At 42.9% G+C, this 12,150-nt stretch overlaps 1 protein-coding gene across 1 annotated transcript in view; it reads left to right on the top strand.

Moving 5' to 3' along the window:
* Positions 1-9,648, top strand: part of GDPD1 (glycerophosphodiester phosphodiesterase domain containing 1) — a 400,155-nt gene extending 390,507 nt beyond the window's left edge. Inside the window, exon 10 of the mRNA XM_078679844.1 lies at positions 7,700-9,648. Within this exon, the coding sequence (XP_078535970.1) occupies positions 7,700-7,825 (126 nt within the window). The 3' untranslated portion in view covers positions 7,826-9,648. The remainder of the gene's footprint in view (positions 1-7,699) is intronic.
* The last annotated feature ends 2,502 nt before the right edge of the window (positions 9,649-12,150 follow it).

The raw sequence follows: 12,150 nt of genomic DNA, 5'->3' as shown, positions 1-12,150 counted from the left end.
TTTGTCAGGAAGGTTCAAACTCTCTTTACTCCTCTAGAGTAGTTCAACAATTCTTCAGGCGTCTCTTTCGGATGTTCCCACCAATTCGTCGACCACCTCCTCCTTGGCGTTTAAACATTGTATTGGCACAATTTATGAAGCCTCCTTTTGAACCAGTCCGTAAAGTCGATCTCACATTCATTACTTGGAGGACTTCGCTGCTATTGGCCCTCACTTCCTCACGTCGAGTCAGTGATATTCAGGCGTTTACTACTAAACCGCCTTTTCTTCAGTTCATCAAGGACTCTGTTATGCTCCGCAACAATCCGCCCTTTATACCCAAGGTGCCATCGGATTTCCACCTCAATGAACCAGTCATCTTGAAAAAGTTTTTTCCTAATCCTCAAACATCAGCAGAGAGAGCACTATCCCCCAGATTCATCAATGTCTCGTTTTGCGAGTCCTTTATAGCGATTTTCAAGGAATCGCTATTAAAGACTCGCAAAACGGGATGCATGTAGAAATCGCAAAATGTATTGCGATTTCTACTGCTTCCTTATTTGCGATTCGGTAATTGCTAATCGCAAATAAGGAATGGCTTTCCCATTCATTCCTTATTTGCGATTTCAAGAGTGTCCAAAGGACACCCTGTAGCACCCCTGAAATGGTCATGCACACTGGTGTTGCGCACACACATGTCCAAAGGACATGTGTGTCTGTAACATACAACTTAGAAAAATGCACTAAAGTGCATTTTTCTAAGTTTTCGCTATTTACCACGAAGTTATACTTCGCGGTAAATAGCGGCCCCAAATTGCGAATTCGCAATTTACAAATGGTTCATGAATTGCATTTAAGGAATCGCAAATTGAGATTCCTTAAATGCAATTAATCGCAATTTAGCGATTTCTAGATTTGCGATTTGAATCCCAAATGCAAAAATAGCGCTCACAAAGGGCCAGATTCTCAGAATCTGGCCCTTTGCGAGCCGATTTTACTTTGCTGAATCTGGCTGTATATTCTTTAGATATCAAAAGATGCCTAAAATGTTATCTTCATAGAGCGGCTAATATCGGTAAAACTGATCAACTTTTTGTGGCCTACGGACAGATGCGAAAAGGGTATACAGTCACCAAGCAAACTATTGCACGCTGGATATCTACAGCAATTGCATTTTGCCATCAGCAAGCGGGAAACTGCTTACTGCAGCTGTTCGAGCACCTTCTACTGCGTTATTTGCTGGTGTGCCTCTTCATCACATCTGTAGAGCTGCAACATGGTCCAGCAGACACACCTTTACGAGGCACTACTGTCTGAATGCTGCTGACAACGCTGATTCAGCCGTGGGGCAGGCAGTCCTACGTAATCTGTTTAAATAAGGTGAACCTCTGTTGCTTCCCTCCTCCTGTAAACAAGGTACCATTTCTTTTATATATACTTCAGTCTCTTTGTACTGTGTATTATTGTTATATTGATTCATATGTACCATGTATTATTCTGATGCCACTGCTCATGAATCTTATTCAAGCATGTGAATCTATGAAAGACACCCCAATACTGGAGAAGAACAAAAGTTATTTACCTGTAAACTGTGGTTCTCCAGTAATGGTGTCTTTCATACATTCAAAAGCGACCCACCCTCCTCCCCTCAGTGGCTCTCCGCCACTACTTGACTCTTTGTCACTCTTGTGCTACGAAAACCTGAGGGCCTGGGGCCTCTGAGGAGAGCATTCTGAGGGTGATGGCATATGATTGACTGGAATCTGGACTAATCATTATGGCTGTGATATGTTATAGAAGTGACAAGACTTTTCTCTCTATAAAAAACTCTGTTTTTTTCTTTCTGATAATATACTTATGTTATGACTACATTGCTATGTTCTCATCCAGGGGATACTCATCAATAGTCATAATCTATGCATAATCCCCGCCCATGTGCGGGATCCCGGAGCATATAGAAAATACATATAAATATATATGTATACATATGTGAAAACATATATTTGCAGCCTGAAACATTTCCCAACTGGCAAATCTACCACAACATTACATGAATTAGCATACACACAGTAGTACTCTCCCAACCCCTAAGGAAGAAAGAGCGCAGTAAACATTTGCATACAACAATGCTTTATTGCCATAGGAAAACCTGTTTTTGCAGGCATTTGCCAGTAGGCTGCAGTAGAGAATAAAGAAACAAAGAAAGACTGACACCTTGCCTTTAAGGTATTAGAGTAGGGGTACCGTGCCTTTAAGACCTGAAGGCGACCCCCTGCTCCCATGATGCACCACAGGTGGCAGTTGGGTCAGTTCTTTTTGGAGGTGCATGACACCTGAGTAAATCCATAGAAACCTTTAATAACTTTATGATCATGCTCGTCCGGGGAGGTGGGCGGGAGCTTATGACTTCGAGGAGTATACTCCTGGATGATTACTAGGATTACAGGTAAGTAACTAATCCTTCTCATCCAGGGGATACTCATCAATAGTCGTAATCTATGAATAGATTAGCAAACTCATACCCAAAGTCTCGCGGAGGAGCAAATAAGTATACATAGAGACATGAATAAACTTCACATTTTACATACAACTATGCAAATAAATCCCACTTGGGCATCGGCCTGTGTATCTGAATCTAGGTAGTAATGGCGGGTAAAGGTATGCACCGAACGCCATGTAGCTGCCTTGCAAAAGACACAATCATTAAAGAATCCTCATACTTATACCAATTGCCTGTATTTAAAGTCAATGTTAATTGATTAATAAGTCTTGGTGTGCAAGGATTTACCCTGTAAAGCCTTGTTAGCTAATTGGTAAGACAGAGCTATACAGGAGACTATCCAGCGAGAAATTGACCTTTTCGAGGCTGACAGACCAGTATTAGTGGTTAACAAAAAGCCGGTCAGACTTCCTAAGTGGAAGGGTTTTAGCCAGGTAAAACTTCAGAACCCTCCGGAGATCTAGAGAGTGTAAAGACCTCTCCGAAGGAATGGTAGGTTGAGGAAAGAAGGTAGGCAGGGTGATAGACTGGTCGATATGAAAGTCTGAGACTACCTTAGGCAGGAAACCTGGGTGTGCTAATTCATGTAATGTTGCGGCAGAATTGCCAGTTGGGAAATGTTTTAGGCTGCAAATATATGTTTTCACATATGTATACATATATATTTATATGTATTTCCCAAATGCTCCGGGATCCCGCACATGGGCGGGGATTATTCATAGATTATGACTTTGATGAGTATACCCCTGGATGAGAACTAGGATTACAGGTAAGTAACTAATCCTTATGTACCGTGGGACTTCCACTTCGACGACGGAGGATATTCAAGCATGTGAATCTTTGAAAGACACCAATATTGGAGAACCACAGTTTACAGGTAAGTAACTCTTGTTCTTACATCCTCATACACTGCAGCACAAAGCTGGGTATTAATAGTTTTATGAAGGAGTTGAATGCTATACAACTAGGTGCCATGATGCCCCACGGAGGTTAGTAATATGAGAAATAACATTATAAACTACAATGGGAATATTGCTGCCCTCACTGCAGGTCACTATATTTATGCATAGCTACATGTTTGCTGCACTAAAACTAGTGTATAAGAAACAGTGATTATGTAATGACTCATTGTAATACTGAACTATTTTTGGTAGCATAATTACTGATACAATGAAGTATAGTTACTTATGTGTATGTTGACCCAGGTTGCTACCAGGCATAATAGGTTGTCCTTGTCTTCAGTACAATAATTGAAGCACATCTCTGAGCCTTACACACCACACCTAACCCCTCCTACATAGGCCAAACTACAACCTGAATCTGGCACTGGAACCTGATGTGAATCAGTGTGCTTTGTTGGCTCATCTGGGGTAAAAAGCACTATTAAAATGGTACAATAATATAGTAATCACAATACATGTTAATTATTACCAAGTCTTACTATCAACTCTGACATGCTTGACAAAGTAAGCTATCTTATCTAAAAAGCAAGCAGTTTCAAAGATTGCTCTCAAGTGTGAACAATGGTTACATTGCCGACTCTGCTAACACCAGATTTGTTGTATATTTGTACTCAATTATGAAGGATAAAGCTTGATGTGTGATAGTTTGCCCAAACATACCTTCATTAATTGGATTAAATGTTGCTAATTTGTGGGACATCTAGCAGATGTCCCTTATGCCAGCAGATAATTCTCATTTATGTATCACTATCCAAATTGCTCAGGTTAAGTATTCCACATACTAATGTATAATATGATGACTTTGGACAGTAGAGTGTATGGTGTCATGGGTAGAAGGACAAGATCACTTCTCCACTAAAGAAGCCCCAGAACTAAAGAACCCTAAAGCGCAGCGAAATGGACTGTGGAAGCCATGGAGGAGTGATTGCTGTGCCACGAGATTACCAAAATATGGGGTGTGCATATGGATCATGGGGCAAGGTACTTGCCTGGTTGTTCTGTGGTTTCATTGCCTTACATTAACATTTCTCGAGCTAGTTGCCTTGGATTACTCAAGCGCTTAAAAATAAGTCTGTTTGTTGGATGGTCCTGAAGTGACGTGGCAGCAGCAGTCAGACCTTGTTGGTATGGCCACTTGTCGATTTTACAAAGAAGTCATTTGATGTGTGGTGGCATTCTCCCACGCCCTAGAGGATTTTATATACGGGTTTTCAAATAAAATCAAATAATAGGTAATGGTATTTGTCGGAGAGTAGGGTCTGCTTCCTATGGTCACCCCCACTTTTTGCTTTTGCTTCTCTGGTTTTCGACTTAGATGTGGCTGTGGGCCTGCTAATCAGACCCACAGCCCAGATGCACTCTCTCTAAATTTACACCATGTACTCTAGGTACATCCACAATTGGGAATTGGTTCACCTTATCAGCCCCTGTACAAGTGTACCCTAGGTGCCCAGGGCATAGGTGTAACCAAGGCCTACCAGGGGCTGCAGCATCTATTATGCCACCCCTGGCTGGCCACTCAAATAGACACAACTGGCTGATCAATCAGCTGGGGCAAGGTCGTGTAATCACCCCTTGCTAAGGTATAGTATTCCTATATCTACCCTTATATATAGACACACAGTAACCGATAAGTCACTCCTATGACAGACCTTAACAATCCTGGAGGCAGAGTGCTTGGTTATGTGTGAGATGGTGCTCTAGCATGAGCTGAGCCTGTCTGCAGCTTTCGGAACCATTTCCTTATAGCTGTTCTATGATATTGCCGTACCATATACTCTTAAGTGTATTATGAACCTCGCGAATAAATGCTAACTTTGGTTTGGCTTTATCCAAACATGTCGCGTAAGGTGTCATACGCTTTGGAATACTACCCTCTCACCAATTCTGGCGACGGGGGTAGCATTCCACCCTTCTAGAGGGAGAAGACATGTTGTTGCTGACTATCCCGGTTAAAGTTAACCAGAGCCCCAGCGTCACAAAATGGACGCTGCTGCCACCGACATAAGTCTGACCTCCTGCTGCTGGGAGTCCTTCCAGTCACGGAGGTTTGGACAATAGGTTTCTTGCCTGGAGAGGTGCGAGCACCACCCCAGACAGGACTTTGTGTATTGGAACAGGGAGGGCTGAATAGAATGAGACACTGCCTGGGGCACACTAGGTTCTCCATGCATACCCCAGTTCAACCCGGTTGCTGGGGCACTCCAGCCCCAGCTCTGGCGCAAAACTGGACAAAGGAAAGGGGGTGTAACCACCCCCCTTCCTGGTCCCACCCATAGGAGGGACCTAGAAAGTCATCCAGCCCCTTTTAGTTGTATAAAGGTAGGAGCTGAGTCCTGAGACTTTAGATTAATCTTGAACCGAAACATGACACGAAACTCTGGACCTTCGACATTCTGCTGAAGCTGAAGACTGAAGAATCTCCCTTGTGGCCAAGGAGTGACCACCTTGGGCAACCAGGCACCATCCAGCAAATCAACGGCTTGCTTTGTCGACGTTCCCGCCGGAACCCGAGCACAGAGCCTGACAAGACCCCAGACCTCCAGACCTCTCTGACCCTCTCTTCACGACTGCAGCATAGCTGCTATCCGTGGAGGCGACGAGACACGTGGGACCGGACATCTTGGAAAGCCTGCAACTTGCTAACTGTGCAGCTCCTGAGGCATCCTCGAAGCTGTGCACTGGGGACTGAGAAACCCCGAGCTCCACGTGCACCGAAGATCAGCCCTCCACACTCCATGAGTTCTGCGTGGGGCCCTTCTGCTTGTGTTCTGCTCGACGCGTTGTCCGGTTGCTGGCCCGTTGGCTAGTAGCCTCTGTGACGACAATCCTTTTGAATCACATCACTGGTCTGGTTGGTCCAGACTGGCCCTTGCCTCCCTGCAAAGGTGAGGCACCTCAGACCTTGCTGGTCTGCACCAGAAGCCTTCTCTGAATCGTGCGTGGGGTGCATTTGCCAAGGCTTGTTGACTCCAATCCGGAAGTCGACTCCTCCATCCGCGAGATCCTGCGTGGGACAGATCGCCTCCAGCTCCTGGCCGTCCTCGACGCCTCCTGGTCCACGTGGTTGAAGAGACAAGCTTCAAGACATCACCTGATTGCTCCTCGACGTCGTCTGGTTCCTTCCTGGTTCCACCCGGTCACTGGCTAGTGACCCAGACTCTGTCCCCTCTGCTTTCAGGTCCTCTTCATCTTCGATCCACCCTTGGATCCCACCGGACATCTTCCTCCTGGTCACCTGCAGCATCTTTCTTCAAAGGCTCCATAGGACTCAACGGCGAAACCCAACACATCTTCACACCTATGCACCCGCCGTCCGTGGGTGAGGTAACGCGAGTACTTCGGTGCTCCCAAGGGTATTGACTATCCAAGTGTCTAGGTTTTTAGTTGTTTCCTCCTAATTAAACTGGAAGTGTCCTAAATCCTTCTAAATCTAACTTCTAAGTTCCCATTGACTTTGCATTGACTCACGCGTGTGTGTAAAGACACTGCACGCGCCGCCTGTGGACCTCCTACATCTAAACTGAGGTTCAGATAGTGTAGCCCCAGCGATTCCCTAGGTCCTAGGCCTTTCCTTTCCTCGTGACGTGGTACTTATACCACTTTCTTAATATATGGTTTACTTTGCCCCTAGGGCCTAACCGTAAATTGTGCAACTTAACGTATTCTGACTAAGTATCTTGTTATGTGCTTTGGCCTCTGATCTCATAAAGAGTTCAGAGGAATGTGTTAGTACATAAATACAGATATATTTTATATATATCCTAGGTGGTGTCCTTTCATTTGATGTTCAAAGGGTTACATATGGTAAAACAGCTGGCTTTCACGCCCTCAAGAGTCTTTTAGCCTAAGACTGTTCTGTCCACGCTACTACTAGGATAGCTGGTCTATAAGGTTGACTTTACAAACATCACCATAAGGGTTGTTTGGACTGGTGCAAGGTGTTCACTAGAATAGTGAACATCATATACCCGGCCAACTTCTCACAGTCTTTACCTTCGCCTGATTGTGAAGGAATTTTAAAAGTATATGAATACATAAATTATAACAATACTAGAGTATAAGCTGTACAGGTAAGCAACTTTTTCATCCTTAATTTGCTTTACAAATAAAACTAAAATCATTCTCAACTTTGGTCAACTTTAAAATGTACTTATCCCTAATTTTGTGCGTTCTTGTGATTATATTTTATTTGGATTACCACTCAGTGAGTTATGCTATAATCTAAGAAATGACATTTTGTCACTTTATTCCACAGGTTTACATTTGGGTCCTCAATGAAGAGGAAGAATATAAACGGGCATTTGACCTTGGAGCAACAGGTGTCATGACAGACTATCCTTCAAAGCTGAAAATGTTTTTAGAAAATTATTTCTCACAGTGAGAACCTGTGGGTATGCACTAGCGACAAGTAATTCATCACTTCAGCTCCCTAATCTCAGAGTCATTCGCGAAACCATTCAGATGCGTTAAGTGGTGATATCAGCTAGGATTTTTACCTCATACACAAGACTGAAACACAATTTTGCGATCTTGCATTTTATGAACATACATATGTGCATACATATGTTATTACAGTCTAGTTTGCATTTGAAAATTGATTTAATATTAATCATAGTTGTGATGTACAGAACACAACTACTACTGTACTGTTCAGCTGCAGTATTTTACTTTCCCGAATATTACCTGACATTTTGTGGAGGTGTTGGGCTGTGTACGTTTTTCAAGTGGAACAGCGTTGGAATTGCCATTTCTGGTTGAGCTTAACTTCTCTGCTTGAAGGGGACAGCAACACTGAACTCCAGACCTTATTCTAGACTAACGCCGATGGCCAGTACAAGAGAATAACATTAGGAAGCCCTTTTGACTACTGTGAATTGAAAAAAGAAACCACGGGCATTTTAAAGAATGTTTTTAAAGTAGCTTTGAATCTGCCCTTCCTTTTTGTATGCAATGAGACGTATGTCGCCTTACTATTTCATTTAGTTTGCTTTAGCAAAACATACTTTGAGCATAGCTCAAACTTGTCAGTTTGCAATGACACTTAAACAGTAATCCTGTCCTAGTTTGGGTTGTATGCACGTGTGCCCTTGACTAGTAAGGGGTCAATGACATTAGCATTTCTGGAATGTTGTCATCCAGCATGACCTATGCAGAGGCCCGGTGCACAAGAATCCAACCGGCATATTTGCTCAAAGACGGCTGTGGACCCCCTCTAGCCCGGGTTAAAGAAGTGAATGTGACCCATACACCTGTATAGTACTGTACACTAATCTGTTAACAGAATGTTGTAAATATGTACTTAATGTACATAACGTGTAGCAGTGTTTTCTTCTGACAGAGGGTGCCCTGGTCTGTGAGCAGGAAGCTTCTAGGGAGAGACGATTGCAAGCCATAAAGGGAATACAACATGTTGTGTTTCCGTGAATGATCAGCCTGTTGATAAAAGTTTAAAGTGCTCTTCGGTCCTGCAGCAGACTATGCTTGTTTCAAGAGCTTTACAATGAAGCATGGTGGGGATAGGTCTGTTCCCCCAGTTTCTGAAGTTCCCTCCGTTTCACCAAGGAATGAACTTCACTTAATGTGCATGCGAAGTTGCCACTCTGCTTTCTTTTGTACTGCGTTGAACCAGAACATCCAGATTTTGGTTTGCTAATCTCAGAAATGTTTGTGGCATATCTTTCTTATTCATGTGATGAGGACGTTATTCCCCATAGTTGAAATAATCAGATGCTACAGATGTAAGATTCCCTTTCTGAGGTGGTAACCATCCCAGAAAGGTTTATTTGTATAAAAAACATTCACAGCACACTTATCAAAGTTGTCATTTAATTCACGTTTTCAGAAATTAATATGCCATAAATACCGTACTGGCATTCACAGTAAATTAGATGAAATTGTTATCAATCCACTTAAGTAGAAAAAAAACACATTGTGGTTTTAATAAGAACGGCCAACAGGGGTTTTGTTGTCAACTCTAAAAAAACTATTTTTTTTTAAATTACAAATTCAGGTTATCTCTACTGGCCCTGCCTTCTAGGCAGAAGAAGGAGGGGTTGGGGCTTGAGATGGGTCCAGCATACGTGCCCTCGGTAGGTCAGTAGAAACAAGGGTATGCATTTTCTAATGGGAAATGGAAACGAAGGCGGGAGGAAAGGAAATATCCAGTTGTAAAAAAAAGGGAATGGGGGAATTGCTCCCTTAGGAGCAAGGGTCCTCACACACCCCAAGGAATGTCATGCTTCATCATCAGGCAACTCACGGGGTCTCTTTGCCGGAGGTCTTTTCTTGTTGCTGATGTAGATGGAAGGGGTGGTGGGGTGTGTGGTAGAAGGAGGTATGAGTAGAAGTGGAGGAAGAGTGTGTGTAGAATAAAAATAACTATAGGAATCCCAGAAGTTTATTTATTAACTGGGTTCCTGTGTTATGGTTAAAAGACTTATAAGTCAAGGCGGAGGAGGTGATGATAGACCTCTCAGGTTCTAGTTAGTGTGTGTGAAATAAGGGGGTCATTTCACATCGGCAACAAGAAAAGACCTCTGGCAAAGAGCCCCCTTGAGGGGCCCCTTGGGCATTGCAGCGCCGGCCCACCGAGGAGCTGCCCAATGATAATGCATGACATCGCTTGGGTTGTGTGAGGGCCCTTGCTCCCAAGGGAGCAATTCCCCCTTCCCATTTGCTAACACCTGGATTTTTCCTCTCCTCCGCCTTTCTTTCCTCTTTCCCATTAGGAACTAAATACCCTTGTTTCTACCGGCACTGCCTTTTATTCATTCATACATCTAAATGCCTACTTCGGTTCTTGTTTGATGCCAATATGATCTGCAGGCTGGGGTGCAGACCCGCTGCCTCAGAATATTGTAACATGCACAAAATCACATTTTAAAAAGTTAACTTTACGGTATCACTTTGATGTTATATACTCTATGCAAAGGATGGATTGGAAACAATTTCATTCACCTTGTTTTTTGGCCAGTGCAAACCTAGATAAACTCCAAATTATTTCTTAAAAAGTAAAAACTTCACTTTGAACTCACTGCCTGGGTGATGTCATTTTCAAGTTAAATTCAGTGATTGTTCGTATACTGGCATGGTGGTTCAGGTACACTTACTCGAAAAACAACTTCTTCCTAATAGCACATATGTAGAAATTCATTAAAGTTGGTATGCCATCTAAAGGTAACCACTGCAGGACTTCTGCTATGACTGACTTTGGGCATGTATTCTTCTTATTTTGCCTCCTTCCCCCCGTTCTCCCTCGTATGAAAAGGAAGCAGTGCTGATCAGCTATTCCAGAAATCTTCACATGTCTACTGGAGGTTACCAGGGGATGGTAATGCCATATGATGTATTTATCTATCCGACGGTGGCTAAATAAAGACGAACAGATGTTTTCAGGAATGCTAAGGGAAGAGAAGAACAGATTTTATTTTAGGTGAAACTTACCCTTGGATATGTATAATTTGATAAGGGGACAAATGGCTTCCCTATCAAATACCAGAGACAAAAAATGTAAATATTGTTGTGCATTTTTGTGTTCATGTATTATTTTGTATTACCTTTCACCATAAATTGTTATAACAACAAAGCATGCATGCAATTTGACCTGGCCTTCTGCTGAGGACTGTAGGATTTGCTTGTGGACACTTTATGAAGGAGCCCAAAGAACTCTTTTAGACCTTCCCAGCCATGCACACTCCAGCACCCTCCACACATTCCTAAAGCATGCTTCCGCATTGCCTGCTGTCCAAGAACCACTGTTAGCTGTAGCTGCCCATCTCCCTCCACAGGTGTTCCTTCCTTCACATTGTATCACTGTGTTTATGGTTATCCATTTCCGTATGTGTACTGTAGAAATAATCACTTAACTGTAGTCAATACACTGGAGTTCTTTAGCTGTAGTAGAATATTGCCACATAGCTAGCTATTTCGTCAGAATAACCTAAGATCGGTTTGAAACCAGTAGTGTAGGGCCATTCTAGCAGACTAATAACTGTATACTTTATATGCTTGGCTTGTATACAACTTTATCCGACATTAACATGGATGCTGGCATTTGTAATGATCTCTTGCACCAGCTGGTCATTATGGCTTATTATCCGTTTTAACTCTTGTCTGTATGTTTTTCCTTGTTTCTGATGTCATTTATCTTTCACATATCATTGCTTTGTATTCCTTTCACATATCCTTGTTTTGTGTTCCAGTACTAGAGTGAGAATATTCTGCAATCTCATGCAACCTGTGAGTCAAATTCAGAAGGACAGATCTGGAGCAAGCGAATGAACAGTATTGTTGTTCGGTTCTGTGGCCTCAGGATAGAATTTGTCTTCAGGGAGAAATGTGAATCCCATTAGGAACCTGTAAGCCAGTTGTGCTTGATGAAGGTCCAGGGTGACCAGATCCATGCTAGCATTACAGGATATTCACAAATTATACTTTTACATGAAAGTATGAAGTTACAACTTTTCATAAAATCTGGACTGGGTCCAGCCCAACTGGAACCATAGTTGACTCCCATTCCCTAAGTGGTGTTATGCAGTAGTAACATGAAATTAGGCAGATACTGCCCCTTTTGGCCTACTGCCTTTCTCCAATATTGATAACTTAAGGGAAGTCAGTAGTATGCTGGTGCCTGCAGTCAAGCAACTCTCTTTCAGCTGCAAAGCATTTAATGCAGCCAAGTGTTAGAAAGTTGTACCAGTACAGGAA

Source organism: Lissotriton helveticus, chromosome 3_1 (genome assembly GCF_964261635.1).
Source record: "Lissotriton helveticus chromosome 3_1, aLisHel1.1, whole genome shotgun sequence".
NCBI lineage: Eukaryota > Metazoa > Chordata > Amphibia > Caudata > Salamandridae > Lissotriton > Lissotriton helveticus.
The sequence above is the reverse complement of the archived record's forward strand: the minus strand, read 5'-3'. Positions and strand labels throughout refer to the sequence as shown.